The sequence below is a fragment of the Anser cygnoides genome, chromosome 12 (genome assembly GCF_040182565.1).
Source record: "Anser cygnoides isolate HZ-2024a breed goose chromosome 12, Taihu_goose_T2T_genome, whole genome shotgun sequence".
Taxonomy (NCBI): Eukaryota; Metazoa; Chordata; class Aves; order Anseriformes; family Anatidae; genus Anser; species Anser cygnoides.
Window position 1 is genome coordinate 13,746,894 of NC_089884.1, and position 19,573 is coordinate 13,766,466.

Genomic DNA, 19,573 nt, shown 5'->3' on the forward strand with positions numbered 1-19,573 from the left:
GTGCTAACCTCTGTCTTGTAACAGGACTGCTGGGTGCCTCTGGGTGAGGCATTCCTCACCACTGGTTCGCCTCCCTGTTGGACCAGCAGCAGGACTTTCAGTGCCTCAGTGGAGAACAGGAGGGGTGTTTTAAAAGGCTGAGGGGATAAGCTTGCAGCTCAGCTCTCATTTTCCTAAAGAGGAGTGCTGCTGGGGAGTCACCTCCTTCTCCACCACTGCCCCGTGCCCAAGCCCAGCCCTCTGCAGTGGTACAAGAGATGAGAGCTCTGGGACTGCCATTGTGATGAGTCCCAGCCTCCAGAATGGCACTTTGAGGAAATTTAACGCATGTTTGGGGTACTCCGAGCACTGGGAAGGATTGCTTTGGTTCACTGCCTCATACTGAAGAGCTCTAGAAGCAAGCTATGTTTGTTTTCCTCTGCTGAGAACTTAGCCACGCGTGTACCAGGGTCTGCCTCCCACATTGAACTCATCTCTTGAGCTGGAATAGCTTAGGGATGAAAAGTTAAATATGAGACTACAATCCCTGCTGCTCTAGTATCTCGGCCATCAGAAGCTTCTAAGAATGTTATTTCAGTGTGGGGTTACTGGGAGACTGCAGCAAAGATTAACAAAATCAGGTCCACAAAATGTAAAGAAGAAAGAGTGAAAGGTACAGGTTCACTTCATTGCGAAAAGGGAAAAAAGGAAGAAGGTATAATAAAAATCTTCCAGTATAAAAAGTGCAGCTATAAAGAAGATGGTGTGCAGCTGCTCTACAAGCCATCCAAAAGAGGGCAAGCAACGACCTCCTCTGCAACCAAGAAAAATTTGGGGCTGGCACTATTGTGAACTGTAAAGACTGTGAAATTTCCATTATTAGATCTTTAAGACAAACGTGCCAGAAATATTTTGGTTCTGTCTGGACCAAGGGGACAAGTAGCTGGCCGAAATGTGGTGGCAGTGACAAACTCCCAAACCTTCCCCAGAGAGGAAGCCTATAGATGTTCTTCTGAACTCAATCGGAGTCATTCAGCTCCACGTTCATCTCCCATTCAGCCCGAAGGAGCAATGGTGGATCGCTCCTGCCTATTTGTAGGGAAAATCCAGTGCTTAGTGATAGGAAGCTCTGGTTAATAATTTGCTGGCCTGCCCAGAAATGTGACACTCTTGGTACTCCCGGCTCTCAGCTACGTTTTCTGACAAAGAGATCTGGTTCTCTGTCTGTCAGCTTGATTCATCTGGATGTCTCTGGTGAGCTTAAATAATTCATGATGAGAAAAGTTTAGTTTTATGCTATCTCGGAATGGTAATGAGGGTTTGTGAAAGCTGGCGTGATGCAGCGGGAAGCAGCAGGGTGCAGCTGCAGACTTTGCATGGGTGATGTATGCTCGTCATTAGCGGGTCAGATGCCAGGCAGCCAGCAGGAGCGAGGGCTTCTTGCACGCTGCCCTGTTGCAGAGCACCGGCTCTGATCTCCGAGTATCATCACAGCCTCTTTCTCCCCAGCGAGGCGCAGGGCATGGCTTGCCATGGCTCCTCTGTGCCTGCACTATGGGTTACAAGGTGTGTGTGGCCGGTGCACAAGGAAATCAAGCACCTTGTCTGAATCTGCATTTAACTGGAAGAGTTTTTGTGTCCAGATGCTTGATGTAAGCAAGCCTGAGAGTAAAACTGGGGGGGGTCTCCTGAACTAATGGGTCAAAACTTCCACAGCTTGGGCTGAAGAAAGGAAGCTGTGGGACCTGCTGTCTGTGTGCCAGAGAGCTTGTGGCCCTTTGGTAGTGGGCAGGAGTCACACCGGGATCCTTGCTGACCACAGGAGACCGTGATGGGTTCAGAACCAGCAAAACTTGGACTCCATCTGTGGTCAGCCTAACAAACCCTGTCCCAGAGACCAACTACCTGTTTGTAATGGTTAAGCTCACTGTGCCTTTCTGCCAGACCTGCAAGAGGGATCATAGCTGGGGCTGGATACCAGGCCACAGGTCCTAGATCTAAGCCATCCTTGTGCTTTACGTGGGCCACTGAACAGCCCCCAAGGAGACAGTGGGGGCATTTATTGAGATAAAACTTTTGCAGTAAGGCCGATGGGAACCCTAGCTGTGCATCCAGAAATCTTTAGCCTCACTGCTTGCAACACAGGCCAGTAACGACCTGGATGGGAAATACTGTGTGCAGCCACTCCCTCTCTTTGCTATGCAATCCCGTACATCCAGCTTTCTCATTACCTGTGTACTCAGGAAAGCAGATAGTCAGTGGAGATTTCTTAATTTTCTCCTCAAATATGTCCTTCTTGTTTAGAAAGAGGATGATAGATGTATCTGTGAACCACTTGTTGTTGCAGATGCTGTCAAACAGCTTCAGTGATTCGTGCATGCGGTTCTGCAATAGAAAGGAGAGATCACATCAGGCCAAAGGCAGCAACTCATGGATGTTCAACATGTAAGGAAGTCTAAAAAAACTAAATTAAGGAGGAAAACAAAAAAAAAGAACAGCTACAATATACATAATAAATTATGTATACATACAGCTGAACGTATACATACACAGATGCAATCCCTAGGACATTGGACGTACAGTTAGTAACTTAAGGGCATTTAACTATACAGAGCTGTTTTGATTTTGCATAGCATATAATTTACTGGATCCCAGCTCATATAAATCATCATGCACCATGCATGGATGGGAAGTTATTTTTGCCCTTTTTGATCAGATTCATGTGTCGGTGTAGCTCATGCAGATTTTCTAAAACTTTTTTTTTTTAAACTTTCTTGAGTGTGTGGCACACAATTGGTTGGGTACATTAACCAAGGACTGGGAGATCCTTGAATTAATCTAGAGTTGGAAGCAGACACCCAGGTGACATAAGTTTGGAAATGACCTTGCCGTGACCTTTGCCTGGTTTTGTTATTTTGTTTAGTGCTGTTGTCTGTTGTTGTGCTTTTCTTTTTTCTTTAAATTTTTAGTTTTAGTTCTCTTTGAAAGTGGCTCAACAAAAAGTGTCTGGCAGAGAGAGGAAAAAAAGGTGAAAAAGGAAGAGGAAAAAGTATAAAAAAGAAAAAAGGAAGGAAGGGCATCTCAGAAGGACCAGACTACACGTCAGCCAGCTAGCACTGATGTTAGCGCATGCCTCTAGGAAGAACATTAGCTGCTCGCCAGGAGGAGAGCCATGAGTTCAAATGCACGCACAGCGAGAGGTCAGCTTTCTGGTTATAGGTCATGCAAAAACCGACACAGGAAAGGAGAGAGATAAAAGGAATGAAAAAAAGACCAGTTAGAGAGCTGCAAAGTCCGCCACGTGGTTTCATGGTGGTGGAAAGAGCTCACGGCAAAGTCAACCAAGAGTCATGTTCCCCGCTGCTTTCAACTCTCAACTCAAGTTTCTTTTTTTTTTTTTCTTGGTTCAAGAGAAGCTCCATACCTGCCAAATTTGGTTGGTCTCTCAAATGCTCATTTTTTGGCCTTTGTTTGGCTAGATAAGGTCGGGCGGCCGAGGAAAAGTTGTGAAGGTGCTGAGGCTTGGTGCTGTTTGGCGCGAGAGGCCGCCGCCGGAGTGCGCACGCCGGTCGCGTGGCCGTCTCTCCACCGGGAGCGGGGCAGCAGAGAGAGCAGGCGCCGTGAGGACGGGGTTACCAAAGGCAAATCGGGTTACAGGCCGGCTCCTCGGCTCGTCCCCGTGGCAGCTCCTTGGGACAGCACTCCCCAAACCCGCTAGTGCACACACAAGATGTTACAGCCAACGCAGGAGACACGCTAGAGAGAACAGGGCTGCACGCGCCGGCAGCTTAATTGAGCCCGGTGCATTATTGATTAACGCCTTCCTTTTCACCGACACGCGTTAGCTGCTGATGAACGTTTTAGTTAGATGCAAGAGGCCCTGTGGAAAGAAGCAGCCGATGCAGCCCGGAGGGAAAGGGGACGCTGCCACCAGGCGCTTTGCACTGCTTGCGGCGAGCGAGCGCCTCTCCGCCCTGCAGCGGCGCGTGGGGAGGACGCGGTCGTGTACAGCTGTAGAAATGCACTTATTTATTGGTCTCGATTGGAAGATGTTCGCATATCTGGATCATCCCACGTTTGTGTGCTGTTTTTCTGCTAACTCACTGTGTGCGGGCTGCTGTGGGAGCCACAGAGCAACGCTCCTCTGTTACTCGTGGTCTCAAAATTGTAACCGCGTAGGAACCCACAGACATTTTATACAGGAGGTCCTTGGCTACCCAAAGCCTTTTGGGAGGAGAGAAGAAAGCGGAGGGTGGTCAGGGGAACAGAAAGAAAATATAATCAACTGTTTTTAAGCAGGGTCCCTCGCAGAACATTTTTAATAACATTTTTTATCATCCTCACTGATGTAAAATAAAGGCAGAGAGAAACAGACAAACGCTCGCCATGGTTTAAGCTAATAACCTCGTTCGCAGCAGCCTTCAGCCTCGGTGACCGTACTTACCGTGCCGCACCTCGCCGGCCCCGTGCCAGCAGGGCATTGGGTTTGGGTGAGAGACAGAAGCTGAAGCCTTCTCCTGGGACGGTTCCCAGGAGCTTCACGGTTAGGTGAAGCTTACTATCCTATGGCAGCAAGGCTATGTAAGGACCCTAAAAAATCCTTCTGGTCCTCTTCTATGGCTTGATTAGTTTGCATTGATACCTGTTAGGACATGACAGCGTTTCCCCAAGAAGCAGTGACTCTTAGCATTCAGTCTCAGCCTGAACACACACGCAGCACAAACCAGTGCATCCCTGGAGGGAATGACAGTCAGGCTAAAAATCCCCTTTCCTTTCAAATTCCTGAGGTGAGTTTGGAAGCTCCGTGAGGCTGCTGACCTGGCTTCATGCTCCGTATAGGGGGATTTTTGCCCCACCTCTGCTGCTTAGCTGGGCAAACACCACCACAGCTCTGCTCACTCTTCCTTATTCACTCAGGTCCTAAAACCCACCTTTTCCTTTTCCTACTGCCCCATGGGGAATGCTCTCGTGTCCCAGAGGGCTCCTGGGAACCCACCAGAACAGCTCCCCATTTCCACAAGCTGTTCTGTACTACCTAAATCCAGGAATGCCACCCTGCCTCCCCTCCAGAAACACTCACAACCCCTCTTATTTTTTTCCCCAAAGCTGGGGAGGAGAGCTGGTTGTTTCTGCAACACACAGCTGATACAATCTTTTTTGTTCTCCTCCGTGACTAAGTGCCAACTGTCATGCAGACCGTAAGGACATTGACCATTATCCCATGCACAGAAACTCCATATCCCCCTCCTGGTTTACTTCCTAAGATGCCCAAGCTGCTGTCACTTGCTTCGTCACTGCTGAGGAAATCTCCGAGTGCTGCAATTCAATTTTCAGTGCCCATTGGCAGCAGGGAGAGCACGCTAACCAGGTCATACAATGAAATACGAACTAACAGGCCACCACTAATGCACACCAAGGGTCACCAGCACCGTGCCTTCTGCTCATTACACGTTCAGCAACGGGAACACAAACAATACTTTCATATCTTAGCCAGATATGGATGACCTAAATATCTGTTTCAGAGGCAGCAATATGCATCATCTCCTTCTCTTGCCACGGCTCCTTTGCATTTGTGAGGAGGAACCAAAGAGGACAGTACTGGATCCCATGACAGGTCCCATGCCATTGCCGGCTTTAAAACATTTAAAAGGAACAACGTGCACCTGCCTTTGTTAATCAGTTTCTCTAGTTTTACCGGTTATTATGACTGATGTCCCTCTCCCCTCCTCCTAGTTACAGGTCTGAGTCTTTTCCTTCTCCAGCCTCCTCTTATCAAACACAAAGATAAGCCAGAAATGAGACAAAATAGCATCGTTAGGCAAAAACATAATCTACTGAGCTGCTCAGCCAGTTACAGGGAGATGTTGCCACTGTGTACAAAAACCCCACAGCAGACAGCCACCAAAGTCCTTGTGATGGGCTCGGTAACAGGAGCTGCAGGGGAGGCATAATACCTTGAAGGCAACAACTTGTCCATTGCAATGGGTTGGGCAGGGTGTGCAATTTTGGCTCCTGAGCTCAGGCTCTGTCTGGCGGCAGTGGCACGGCCTGAATTTCCCTGCGGGTTTGCTTCTCTCTGCTTGTGATCCAGACATGCACAGTGCCCAGCAGCCTGGCTGTGGGTCATCGTGCTACAGGAGAAGTGGTCTAAGTGGTGTTTGGGGCAAAGTGTGCGGTTTGACTCAACAGGGCTGGGTGCTCCTATGCAGAATGTGGTCTTTGGGGGCAAAGGGGCATCTAAATCACAGATGCAGAGAGATTTCCTTCTGATCTGGATGCAGAGAAGTACTTGCCTTCTGTGACTCCCATGGTGTTGCTCTTTGTGGCAGGGAATTGGAGCGAAAACACATCCCTTAAAAGACTATCTGGTCTTGCTGAGAGAGGGCTCTGCACACAACTGCTTGTTAGCCGCTGCAGGAGGATGGGTGCTGAGTCTTTCAGAACAAGGAGTGCAAAAAAATGCAAAAAAACCCTTACCAGCTTATAGATGTGCTTTACTTTTAAGGAAAGGGGCAGGTCAATGGGCATTTCACTTGGCCCCCTTTAACCAGCTCTTTGCTCAGTCCTGTTTGAAAGGATTTAGAGCAAACCTGTTGTCTGTGGGCTTATTTCAATGTGACAAGCTGACCCTACCACTACGCTGATCCCAGTGCTCTTGCGTTAACTGGAGCTGAGCAAGGTGAGCCCTTGCTCTGTGGTGAAGTCTTTGACTGCACTCAAACTGCAGCTTCACCTGCCCGAAGTGTGGTTTGGCTTAGAGAAGCGTAAAAAGCCATCATGAAATCCTATGATTATTGTCACCAGGACACTGAATGCACCAGGAAAAGCTGTTCCCTCCATGCACCCACTTTTCAAGTGTTTTTTGGCCACCTGGCATGTAGCAGGGCTCCTTCCTTCTCACGGCTCTGTGCCAGCAATGAAAGCACTACAGGTCTTTTCACATCTGGACAGCCCCCGACCTCCAGTGGCTTACTGAAGCTGGAAGTGCCTGCATCACAGCGCGCATTTCTATGGGAAATGAAGATGGAGGAACAGCATCCAGCTCTTAGCTGCCTCCTCTTTTGTGTTTTCTAAGTGAGAAGCAATAAAAGCTGATTTACGTCATTAGAGGCAGCAGATGTGACGGATGCAGGCAGACGGCAGATCAGCTGACTGAAGAGATGCTGCTTTTACTGCTGTTTTTTTGGACAGGAACCACGTTATCGGGGGGGGGAGAGTGAGTGTTAGGGGGTGAAGCTGAGAGAGGACCGAGGACTGTGGGTGCTGCGTTTCCCACGTGCCCTTTGCGCAGCGGGTACAGCAGGGCAGACAAGATGCGACACCGTCGTTCCTCTGATTTGCATTGGCCTCGCTCAGGGTTGTTTATTTGGGTTAGGCGGGGGCGTCCTGCAGCGTGGCAGTGTTGGTGCCGAATCCTCTCCCCATTTACACTGAATGTGTAAATGAACAGCAGCTGCCTCTGCCCTCCTGTTGCTCAGCATCCCCAGAAATGCTTTGTGAAAAGGGTTTGAAGCAGCGAGCGAACGTCGGCGCTGCGACAGAACCTTCCTGATGCAAAAGCAAAGTCAGAGCTGCACAAATCCTGGCTTCTGCAGCGGGGCATTTTGAGAGAGGAGGCTGAGCTGGCACTCTGCTCAGGACCTTTCCGTGCCAGGAGGGAACTGGCAGCGGCCCTTGGCTTCAGGGTTTGGGTGACACAGCCCAAGTCATACCTACAGAGCACCTTGTTCTCTTCTCAGGCCACACATTTGCTCACTGCCCTGCAATCTGTCCTCTCCCTGCGTATTCTTCATGTCCTTGGTGTGCTTCCCCTGACCAGCTGTGTGGCATCGAGTTAATGGCTGGGTTTTTCACATCACACCAGGAGGTATTGGTTCCTCACCAGTGAATCCTACAGGACTGAGCATCCTTGAGCATATCAGGGCTGGAGGCAGAGGAAGGTGAACACTGAGGATTATAAATCAGTGGGTATGAGAGGATGTAGGGTACCTCAGTCAGTCTCTAGCTACCCGGAGGGACACAGGTGTGATGTTAATACCATCCTGAATTCTGGCATCGGTATGACCTAGACAAACAGGTGACTTCATCCAACGGTTTGCCAGAGTTCAAATATCTAGCTTGGAAGAGGCTGCAAACCACAGCTCCGCCAATCTTTTTGGGAAGAGAAACCTGATAACGAATAGCAACCACCACCTCAATTCCTTCCTCATCACCAGCCTTCTGCAGGACTAACATCCTTACAAGCAGGAGAATAAAGGCCTTCAGACAGACGGGGCTGGCAGGAGCAAGCCCTTCATGATGCTGTAGACTGGGCACAGATGAAATAATTTCCTTAGTTAGGGTATGGCCTTTGACTCCTTTTTGTTAGACAAATGCAACCGCATGCTTGCCTCACTTGTTGTTGGTCCCTAAAGCTTTCATTTCCATCACGCTGAATGAATGGCTAGAATTCAGTAATGAGTCTTTCTGCATCCTTTCTGTGTATTTAAATCATTTGTATTAATTGCACTCCTAATACCAGGGAGCACACAGGTCCTTGCTAACTTTATTTCCAGATGGTATTTTGAGCCTAATGTCACAGTGGGAAGTTATAAAAGCACTCCTAGAGCAAATTACCTAAGGAATCAAACAGTTCCAGTTTCACTCATGAAAAAATGAATTTCTGTAGCCTGAAGAAATAGGTTAAACTCCTAGCCTGAGCCTGTCTCAGGAAGGCATGGCCTTCCCATGCCTCTCATCACCACAGTATGACCAATTCCTTAAATTTGTCTTAAAAGCCCACCTATCTGCATCTCCTCTGTTTCTGGGTATTGAGTCCTGTTAACACACTTTGAAAACACACAGCTCAGCTAGAAAAGAAAATACAACACTGTGACCTCCCCAGTGCAAGGAACCATTACCTGGGAGTGCAGGACTTGGTTTTGAGGAGTGTAGAGGAGGACAAGTCTCCCCAGGATGTCAGTGAAAGGGGTAATGACCGACAAAAGCACATTGCTGTAGCACCACAGCCAGCATAAGGCCATCTCCGAGCAGTTTTTGGCTACACAGTGTCCTGTAAAGAAGTGTCGGGGCCTCCAAGACCCGGTTGGCACTCACCGTGGTTTCATCTTCATGGAGCACCTGGTCGTAGCCGCTCAGCGCGACGCAGAAAATGATCGCTGTGACATCCTCAAAGCAGTGGATCCACTTCTTGCGTTCTGACCTCTGGCCTCCGACATCAAAGAGCCTGTGGCACAGGAGAGGACCGTCAGCGCTTGCTCTTTGTTAGATAAGAGGAAACTTTAGCAGTGTGGGCGTTTTCTGGCCATAATGTCCCTGGGAGGCTCCAAACACAAAGCACAAGGTTGTTAACCACTGTCTCGGTCTCTTTGCTGGCTGACATCACAACCGTTGATAAATAGTGTCAGCCTCACGTGATTTGACTCATTTTGGAGAAAATATCTGTATATTTACAAGGCTTTATCAGACCTGGGGCCAATCTCATATAGTGTTTCTAAACAAAGAGGTGTCGGTTGGGTTAGAAGAAGGTACCGTGAGCTCGTATCTTAAAGATAGTGATTTTCAAGACAGGATTTACAAACTTTTCATGTTGTTGAATCCCAGAAATGCTGCATCTCTGCAGTGGGAGCCATCAATGCGTTAACTGGCAGTTTGATAGCTTCTTTTTGGGGAACCGTGGGGGAACACTGTGACAAATGAACACTCTGAAAATTTCCTGCTGTGTGCAGTTTCGGACTAACCTGAAGTGGAGGTTTTTGAATGTGAAGTGGGTTTCTACGATGCCAGTTGTTTTGACCCTGGTTCGAAGGATATCCTGCTCCGTGGGCTGGTAGTCTGCAGCTCCGATTCGATCTAAGCTGTCTAGGTAGCTAAGAGGAAGAGAGAAGGAGAAAAGAAAACAAAAGCAGATAAGAATAAGACTCATATTAATCTTTGTCAATCTCAGATGAATCCTTCAGCTTCCTATTAATCATTTTCAATCTCATTTTTCATGGCTGAACGTATTGGGGCTAAAGAAGAAAACTCTTCTATGCTGGGGAAAAAGAAATGTTACAAACCTCACTATCCTAAGAATGAAATCTGATAATGAACTGAAAGCAGGAAATTAAGTGTTCATGTGTTGTGAGCCCTGATGGCAATCTGTGAAAATACATAGTTTTAATATTACTTGCTATTTTTATTCCCCGAGGGATGAAAGTCCCAGTCGGGCCATTGTGCTGGGTGCTGTCCCCAACACAGGCTTTTCTGTAAGGACTTATTCACAACGTCACAGGCTTTCCAGATAAGAGGCTGGAGCAGAGGTCTCGCTGCTGAAACAGGCAGGTCGAGCCACCTTTGGGAGATGCCGCTCTGTGCTGGGAAGGGAGGGAGCCTGGGCAGCTTGCTGGGACGAGATGCTGTGCTTTCAGTCAGCTCAAATTAAGTGAGATGAAGCTGCCCGAGTGAGTCACTGCTTCAGCCTGAAATCGAACACGGGGCTGTGACTGCGGGAGATACACCACTTGGACCAAATCCAGGGGCCAGCTCAGATGGTGGTATTCTGGGAGTTTACATCAGTGTTTTTTGGGGGGGGGGCGGAAGGGAGATTTAGCTTTCTAAACACTTGGATAGTTTAAAAATATTTACCCTTATTCTGGTCCTGGCTTGAAATCTATGAATGCAAGCATCACTTCTATATACTGAAACTTTGGGGATGAAGGCCTATCTTTTGGTGTGACATTTTTGTAGAGGAACCCAGTAGCTGTGTAAATATGACCACAATCCATTTTTTCATCCACATTTAAGACATTTTTTAAAACAACCTGGGCCAATGAAATAGAATTTATAAAGAAAAGAGGAATTTGCTTTGGACGAAATTTTAATACGAATTATGAACACCTGGTTGCATCGCACAGCAAAGTCTTTCCCACCACTGTCAAGCTGAACATGGACACTCCTGTTCCTCTCGAAGGGGACTGATGTGCATTACAGAGCCCAAACGCCTGCCTCTAGCTCCAGGAGCATCAATGTCACACGCGTGAGATGCTCTCGACATACTGTGACTGTTACAAAGCCGGTCTGTGTATGACCACTGGTTTTGCCACTTGCATCTCTGTGTTTTGGGCAGCCTGGGTGTTGCCCAGCAGTAAGAGGAGCTGTGCAGCTCCTCTAACATCAGGAAAAGACAGTTTTCCTATACGTCAGGAAAAGACGCTGTTCTTGCCAGTGAGTATGAGTTTACCGGGGAGTGGAGGAAAGCACCGTGGGCAGCTGGCAGGGCTTTGCCATGTCCCTTTACTGCTGTCCCATCCTCTGTGCTGCTCCCCAGCCCTGCCTACAAAGCAGGCTCTGCAACACCCCGTTCTGCTGCTTGAGACGGTTCCCCTGCTGCATCAGGGAGCAGGAGAAGGGTTTGTGCGCTGGAGGGAGTGCACTGAGTACAATGCATGGTGCACTGGAGCCATGAACTCTCTGCACTCCTTTTCACAGGCTTTCGTGCCCATCCTGCTAGCTTGGAAAACCAAACAGACAAACAAACTCTACACTAAGGTGAGAAACAAGCCTTATCCTACTCACCTCCCATATTTTGGCTACCCATCGTTTTTATCACTCGTTTTTTTTGCTAAAGAATTGCAAGAATCGTGTCACCCAAAGAAAAGCATATAAGCTAAGCACAGTTGTTTTTACTCTGCCCTTTTTCAAGCATTTAAAGATATTGTGGCTTTATGACAGATGCTCCCTTAATAGCCTTATGATGGGCCCTGGATAGACGAATGGGGCTTCATTGGCTTGTGTTTGAAATAAGGACCTTCGCTGTGACAGCTGAAACCACAATCACGCATCTATTCACAACCGGTTGTCAACTTCTGTTATTTAAAACAGCTGCATTTCTTCACACATCCCCACAGACGGAGGCAGCTCTGCGGTGCTGTTATTGAGAGACCGAAACTTTCCCCTATCCTAAGGACCAAGCCCTTAAATGCTTCGTGGTGAGGATAGAAAGTGGATGGGAAAGAGCAAGACTTTTCCTTTCCTCCTGCAGGTGCCCTGCAGAACTCGATCACTTCCTCCATCTTCATTTTCCGTAGTTTCCTGCAATTCATCTCATTTCATTTTAACATGTTCCTTACTAATTACTCTTGCCTTGGAGACCCTCCTTTCATGCTGGGAGTGCAGCAGATGAAGAACTACGCTGTGAACTGGCCAAAGGACTCAGCATTACAGCATTACAGCAGTCCCTGTGCTGGGACATCATCAGGTGGCTGTCACTGTCCTCACCAGCAGTGGTCACATACAGTGGTGCACGTGCAGCCAATAGCTCTGCCACGTGGTGTGCCCCTTGGTGCCCAGCAGCAAATGAGCTCCAAATTTTATGTGAACCTGCAAAAAACCTGGCTGGGAGGCTTCCCTCACCCATCTCTGTGTCCCTGTCCACAGCAGTGATGCAGTTCCCGGTGCCTCCATCCCTCCGCTGTGCTCTGGGGACTCAGGGGTTGGTGGGAGCGGATGCAGCCTCTAGAGGGGGCAGGACGATTGCAATAGAGGGAGGAGAGCTGAGCAGGATCCATCCCATCCACCCTCTCTTCCCTGACAGTGTCCAGCTCCCACTCCCAGACTGGGATATCTCCATAGGAAGCTGGGCTGGGAGGGTCTCTGGCATCTGTCCTGCGAGCAGCAGCGATGCTGTAGGCTGTCAGGACGCTGCTTCCCAGTGCTGAACTGGTGCTGTGATGGAGGACAACTCAACATCCCCAGCACTCAGCCTCCCCTGGCTTTGGTGAGCTGAGTGCCATGAGTCTGGTGGCTTGGGGTCACTCAGAGACCCCAGCTCCGATCCGAGCTTCGCCACACATCCTTTGCCTTTCCTATTAACTTCTCTCCTCTCTATCTCTTTCCTCATTTCTAGTCTTTTCCACCATCCTTTCTGCGTTTTTCAATACCTGAAATTATTTCAATTTCCTGGGTCTGCTTTTCATCTGTTCTGGTAGTCCTGTGAGGGTCAGCCATCAGTTTATACGAGGGTATATAACATTTTCAGTGCCGTTTTTGAGGCTGCATTCCAAAACTGTTTACTCTCCTGGCTGCTCCCACCAGGAGTCTCCCCTGTCTGCAGCAGATTTTTTCCCTCAGACTTGACCACAGCTGAGCTGGGCTCCATCAGCGTGAGCCCTGTGTTTCCCAGCTCTGCCAAAAGCCCTGCCGAAGGAGCGTGCCACTGCACAGCCACCGTGCTAACACCCAGCTGCAGGAACGGGAGGCTCAGGCAGGCTGCTGCTTAACTGCTGAGCTGATTTTAGCTCCTTCTTGTTGCCTGAGGGTATCTCCTGTTCCTGCTGGAGGCATCTCCAAGGCTTCAAAGGAGCACCAGGGCTCCTGCCCGCGCTGCTTGGCAGGACCTGCTGGCCTGCTGGTGCGAGCTGAGGGTGCAGCGTGTTCGAGGTGCCACCTGCTCGGGAAGAGGGAAGTCCAGGTGGGGACAAATTGCTGCACATGGCGTTGGATGGCAGCACTCCCGGTACACCCTTTGAACTGCAAATCTAAAGGCCAAACTGTTGCTGGAGACAATTAGTTGTCGCAGCCAACTGGCTCGATGACACATAATCCCCTCAGAAGCCGGCATCTGTTTAACTAGCAGAAATAAGAGCACTTCGGAGGCTGGGGAGCGAGCGCTCAGCTCTCCCCACTCTACGTCATCCCCGTTGCTTTGTGCTGGCACCAGAGCATCTTCTGCTCCCAGGCTCGGGGGTTTTGCAAACTGGAGTGGAAGCGTATCTGAAATGACACATCGGCTCTTACTTGCTGTCTGTGTTGCCCAGGGCTTGCAGGGGTTAAAAAAAAAGCTGAAGAAAGGTTAGGAGGTTTTTGAGTACATAAGTAACCCTCTAGCATTTACGCTCCTGAGCTGAGCAGCTCCATTACTGCTTATATCTTTTATCTTAAATGCTTTGTTTTGAAGCAGATTGCAGGTTTCTGAGTCACTCGGTTTATCAGGCTCAGGGACGTGAAGCCCAACCACATTACGCTGCCAAAAGCAAAATGCACAAGAACTGGCATTTCCCAAAGACAGGGAGAGGAGCAGATCGGTGTGAGGCTATGAAAGGCAGACACTCTGTAAGGACTAGCTGATATTGAGTCTCCTCACATGGTAATGTTGAAAATCAGGAGTAAATATAGTTTCTAACGGCATGTGGTAGCAGCACTGCTGATGCCAGAGACGCTGTGTGTAGGAAGGGCTGTTGTGGGAGTTACCTCTGGGAACAGAGTGGTGACGGCCTACGTGCACGGCGTGGATGGGGACCCTTCCCCAGGCACCCTGCCACCATGGAAACTCCTCCTGGGTCTGTGCCTGTGCCAAAGGCTCTGCAGGCTGGTATTTGCAATGAAGAAGTGTAGCAGAGGTCCCTGGCTGTGGTCAAAGCTGGATACCTGTGGCATAGCTTACACAGATGTGTACATTCACATGGGTTGAGCTTAATGGCAATAAAATAGTTCATTTGCTTTGGTTACCCCGAAGGCAGCATCTTGGCAATCTTTTTGCCAGCAGCATCCAGATCGCTGTGCCCCAGGCACTACGTGCACCCAAGGTGCTAATGCAGCTCTATGCCCACGTCTTCAGTGCTCACCAAGCCATGGTGAAAGGGCAGCCCCAGCTCGTATGCTGGTCTGGGACAGATCTGGGGACAGAGGGGTGGGAAGGCAAGAAAGCAAGCCTACAGGCAGTGGCATCTTCTCAGATATTCTTTTGTGGTCCTAGTCCTGGCCTCTGTCCATGTCTCCTCCCTGAATGAAAGGCACGTGTGGGATACTCCAGCATTGCTGCACTGGCTTGGGTTGCATTCGATTGGGAAATCAGAGCACCATTTGTCAGCAGAAGCAGCTGAGTCACTGCTGGGTTATTTTCTACTCCTTGTACAGAGGTGCTTGAGGGTTAGCTCCAACATGATGGCATGGTAGCTGCTGGCAATTTCTGACTTTTTAATCAAGGTTGTCATGAGCAGGATTCATCTCATCTCACTCCAGATGCTATTGTGGAGACGTCTCCACCCAGGCTGGTTGCACTGAGCTCCTTCACAGCTCATGGATGGAAAAGGGCATTTCAAATGTCTGCTGTCTGCTTCTGACATTAGCTTGTACCCTAACTTCTTCCTTTCATTTGACAATGAACCAATAGCTCAATATATATTTAGCATTAAACCATTTAATATTTAGTAGCTGCAGAGGAAGGAGACAGAGGAAAATCACTGGGCTTGGAGAATGTCAGTGTAGTAAACTCATAGTATCTTCTACCAGGAGAGAAAAAATGTGTGGGTGCTGCTTCCAGAAGGTGTGATACGACAGTACGGCTGCCCAGACCAGCTGGCTCTGGGCAAACACCCCAAGGTTGTGGCACCACGGTGTTTTTCCTGCAGACACCGTGCCCAGCCATATTGCCTATATTATTTTAGAGCAAGGGAAAGAAAACCCCACAGTCCACTCTCAGAGCCCAGTGCTCCTCCAGCACACACAGCGGTGATGTAACACGTCTTAAATAATCATCAGTTATGAAATGCTTGAAACGTAGCCAGGCAGTTGTATTGTGTCCCTTCAGAAATCAATAGCACCTAGGCGTAGGAAACACAGCGCTCGCACACGTGCACAGAGCGCGCTGTCATAGAATCACTGAATATCCTGAGTTGGAAGGGACCCACGAGGACTGTGTCCAACTCCTGGCTCCACACAGGACCGCCCCAAAATCAGACCATATGCCTGAGAGTGCTGTCCAAAAGCTTCTTGAACTCCAGCAGGCTCGGTGCTGTGACCGCTGCCCTGGGGAGCCTGTCCCAGTGCGTGACCACCCTCCCAGTGAAGAACCTTTCCCTGACACCCAGCCTGACCCTCCCCTGTCCCAGCTCCATGCCATCCCCTCGGGTCCTGTCGCTGTCCCCAGAGAGCAGAGCTCGGCGCCTGCCCCTCCGCTCCCCTCGTGAGGGAGCTGCAGGCCGCCATGAGGCCTCCCCTTGGCCTGCTCTGCTCTGGGCTGAGCAAACCAAGGGACCCCAGCCACTCCTCATAAATCTTGCCTTCTACACACTTCACTGTCTTTGTAGCCCTCCTTTGGACACTCTCTAATAGTTTCATGTCCTTCTTTATTGTTTCACCCCAAACTACACAGTGTTCGAGGCGAGGCCGCAGCAGGCAGAGCAGAGCAGGACAATCCCTTCCCTTTGCCGGCCAGCCATGCCGGGCCTGAGGCACCCGGGGACATGTTTGGCCCTCCTGGCTGCCAGGGCCCACTGCTGGCTCACATTCCACTTGCTGGCAACCAGATCCCCCAGATCCCTTTCCACGAGGCTGCTCTTCAGGTTCTCACCCCCCAGTCTGTACATACAGCCAGGGCTACCCCTTCCCAGGTGCAGAATCTGGCATTTGCCCTTATTAAACTTCATATTGTCGGTGATGGCCCAGCTGTCTAATTTGTCAAGATCTCTCTTCGAGGCCTCTCTACCCTCAAGGGAGTCAACAGCTCCTCCCAATCTAGAATCATCTGCAAACTTAATCAAAACACGTTCTAGTCCTACAGCCAAGTCATTTATAGAAACATTAAAGAGAATTAAACCTAAAATGGATTTAGGGCCTAAGTGGCCCTAAAATGGAGCTCTGGGGAACCCCACTAGTGACTAGTTACTGATGAAACCCTATTTACTAGAACCCTCTGAGCCAGCCCCACCAATCAGTTGTTCACCCATCGTATTGTGTACTTGTCTAGCTGTATGCTGGACCTTTTGTCCAGAAGGGTACCATGAGAAGCAGTATCAAAAGCTTTGCTGAAACCCAAAACTGGCTTCCCTTGGTCAACTAGGTGGGTAACCTTGTCATAAAAGAAAATTATGTTAGATACACAGGACTAGTGAACCTATATTGACTATGACCAACGACTGCCAAGAACAATTCCATCACTGACTGAAGTAGTAGGATAGCCTAGGAAAGAAGGAATCCCTTACTATCCTCTCTACGAAAGCAAGAACTCACTACAGGTTGCTCGCCAGCACAGGCAGGCAGGAGGAAGGGACTGTAGAGGATAAGTAATTCAGCTAAGAGGGCAGGAGGCACAGAGAAGGGAGGTTTGGGAATTCTCTCCCGGACTTTGGGCAATGCATTTTGTGCTTCTGGCTGCATTCCCTGCTCTGCCAGTCCCACCTCCGCTGGAATCACGTGAATTACATCATAGAATCAGTGCAAAGTTTGGGTCAGAAGGAACTTTAAACATCACCTAGTTCCAACACTCAGGCACTGATGCCTTCCACTAAACCAGGTTGCCCAAAGCTTCATCCAACCTGGCCTCAAACACTTCCAGGCTTGGGGCATCCACAATCTCACTGGGAAGCTTGTTCCAGTGCCTCACCACCCTCGTTGTGAAGAATTTCTTCCTTAACTAGAAAGATCCCTTCCCTATGTGGCAGGCTCTGCTGTCCTGCCACTGCTTCTGAGTAGAAGTCATCTTATGTCCAACCAGACAAGGTACCAACACAAGATATTCCCCAGACACCCATCCCCAAATCCAACCAGCGCCACGGCACTTCTGGTGACTGCTTGCTGCATGGGAACGTCCAGGCAGCTTCAGCCACAAAATGAAAATGTTGTGGCCATCACTGCTGTGGCCCATGGATGCACAGCAAAGAGAAGGCTGTGAGGTGTTAGGCTGCCTTCCTCCAGCACAACATGTGGGTGCCAGGTGAGGGATGTGGCTAGCCACACGCTTTCAGGCCTGTTAGCAGATAGCCAATGTACCACAAATGGGAGCTGAGCTGTTTGCTGGCTGCTAACAGCAGCAGTGATGGTCACCAGGACCACACACTGGGGTCGTTTTACTGCATGAGCTCTGCTGGATGGTGCTGGGATCTCATTACTTTCCCTCGGGAAATAAGGAGGATGTTCCCTGCTGTGAAAGGATGCTGCCAAATCTTGACAGAAGGGATGCTGTGTTGCAATGCATTTTTTTAACCTGCATAGAAGTGGAACCCTGCTGCTGGTCTGGATCGCAGGCTGTTTGTTCAGACCTTGCTGGCTGCAGGTGTGAGGATGAATCCACAAAAGGGGGAAAGGAATCGTGCAGGCGACTGTATAGAGCTTGTACATCAAGTTCAGCTTAGCAAGTTGATATTAAACTAATGATAGACAGGAGGAGTGAACAAAAGCAGGTTGGAGCTTAGCTGTCCTAGTTAGACTTTCAGTTTTCCAAAGCATGACTGGATCCAGCACAATTTTTAGCATCGCATGTGGATGAGCAGTGTCACTAAATAGCAACCATATAACAAAGGCTTTTCAGGACATAAAGGGAGTCAGAGCTCCTGGTCCCCAGGGTGAGCTGCTGGCTGGCTTTGCTCACCAGTGATGGTTTGGCCAGCAATACAGCAATTGGCCAGCAAAACAGCAAGGTCTTGTTACTGCTGGAAAAAAAGGACACAGGTATGGTTTGAGTTCATGCTCAGAGAGCTCTGGCTGGGGGGGCGGCGGGCGTTGGAGGAAAAGCCAACGTAAGCAACCTAGTGCTGTGTCAGAGATGTTTTAGGAGCAGCCCTGGGAAAGCAGATGTGGGCTCATCTTTCTGCAATGAAATTTGAAAACTGAAAGGTATGTAAGGAGGGATGATAAAGACTTTTTTTTTTTTTTTAACGTACTGGAGCCCTTTCAAAAGAGAAAAGCCATGTGTCTGGATCAGATCAAAGACCTACCTAGCTTAACCAGTGTCTAAGAGCAGATGTTGAGAGCTGAGTACAAATACAGGGCAAGTATGCCATAATCAGACTCATTTTCCAGACTCCAATCCTTTATGGATAATGGAGTTTCAAAGAGAAGGGTGATATCTTCATACTTATTAGCCATCAATGGTTTTTCTTCCAGAAATTTCTTTAGGCACTTTAAAAAGCAATGTAAACTTCTAACAGCCACATCTGCAACAAGGAATTTCACAGCTCAGCTACCCTGTGTGTGAAAAACTGCCACTTTCTTGTCTTTTTAAACTGCTATGTCAGACTTTAACATTGTTAATGCCTGTATGGGAACAGCTGTCCTCTGCCTCCTCCCCGTTCTCCACCTGTTTCTCCCTAGACCTCCACACATCCCCTATAGAGCATCCCTGCTCTGGCCGGGAGAGGCCCCTTCTGCTGAGACATTCCTGCATGGAAGCACTTCTGAACCTTTTATCACACCAGGATGGGGAGTTCCTGATCTCCTAAATCCTATCCGAGATGGGAAGAGGAGGGAGCCACAACTGCCTTATCTACATGTAACCGTCTGCTTTGCAGTCCCTTAATACGATGCTGTTACTTGAAGATCAAGATAGTTTAGCAGCTGCCCTCTTGGAGCTGCTGCACGGGCACGGTTTGCTAGCAGTGGTTCAATTCCTCCGAGAAGCTTACTCATCTCGGCATTATCGCTGTTTAGATAAAGCCTCTGTGATTGAAATCATTGTTTAGCGCAGAGCCGCTGACCACTGGACACCCTCGCGTTTGTTTTCATAAGCGAAGGATTTGTCCGGGGGCCGGGTGGACCTTTCCAGCGGGGCTACGTAAATCCTGGCATGCCGGGATGACGCACGGCTCCGGCTGCGCAAGTTCTCCGGGGGCCCTTGCTG

At 49.2% G+C, this 19,573-nt stretch overlaps 1 protein-coding gene across 2 annotated transcripts in view; it reads right to left on the reverse strand.

Annotated features, from left to right (window-relative positions):
* The window catches only part of GNAO1 (G protein subunit alpha o1), a 137,025-nt gene that overhangs the window by 14,382 nt on the left and 103,070 nt on the right, over positions 1-19,573 (reverse strand). The window contains exons 5-7 of one of the 2 annotated variants that reach the window (XM_067004695.1): positions 9,720-9,848; positions 9,076-9,205; positions 2,211-2,364 (exon numbers count right to left, since the gene is read on the reverse strand). In XM_067004695.1, coding sequence (XP_066860796.1) covers positions 2,211-2,364; positions 9,076-9,205; positions 9,720-9,848 — 413 coding nt within the window. The remainder of the gene's footprint in view (positions 1-2,210; positions 2,365-9,075; positions 9,206-9,719; positions 9,849-19,573) is intronic. The other variant, XM_067004694.1, reaches the window with a different exon arrangement.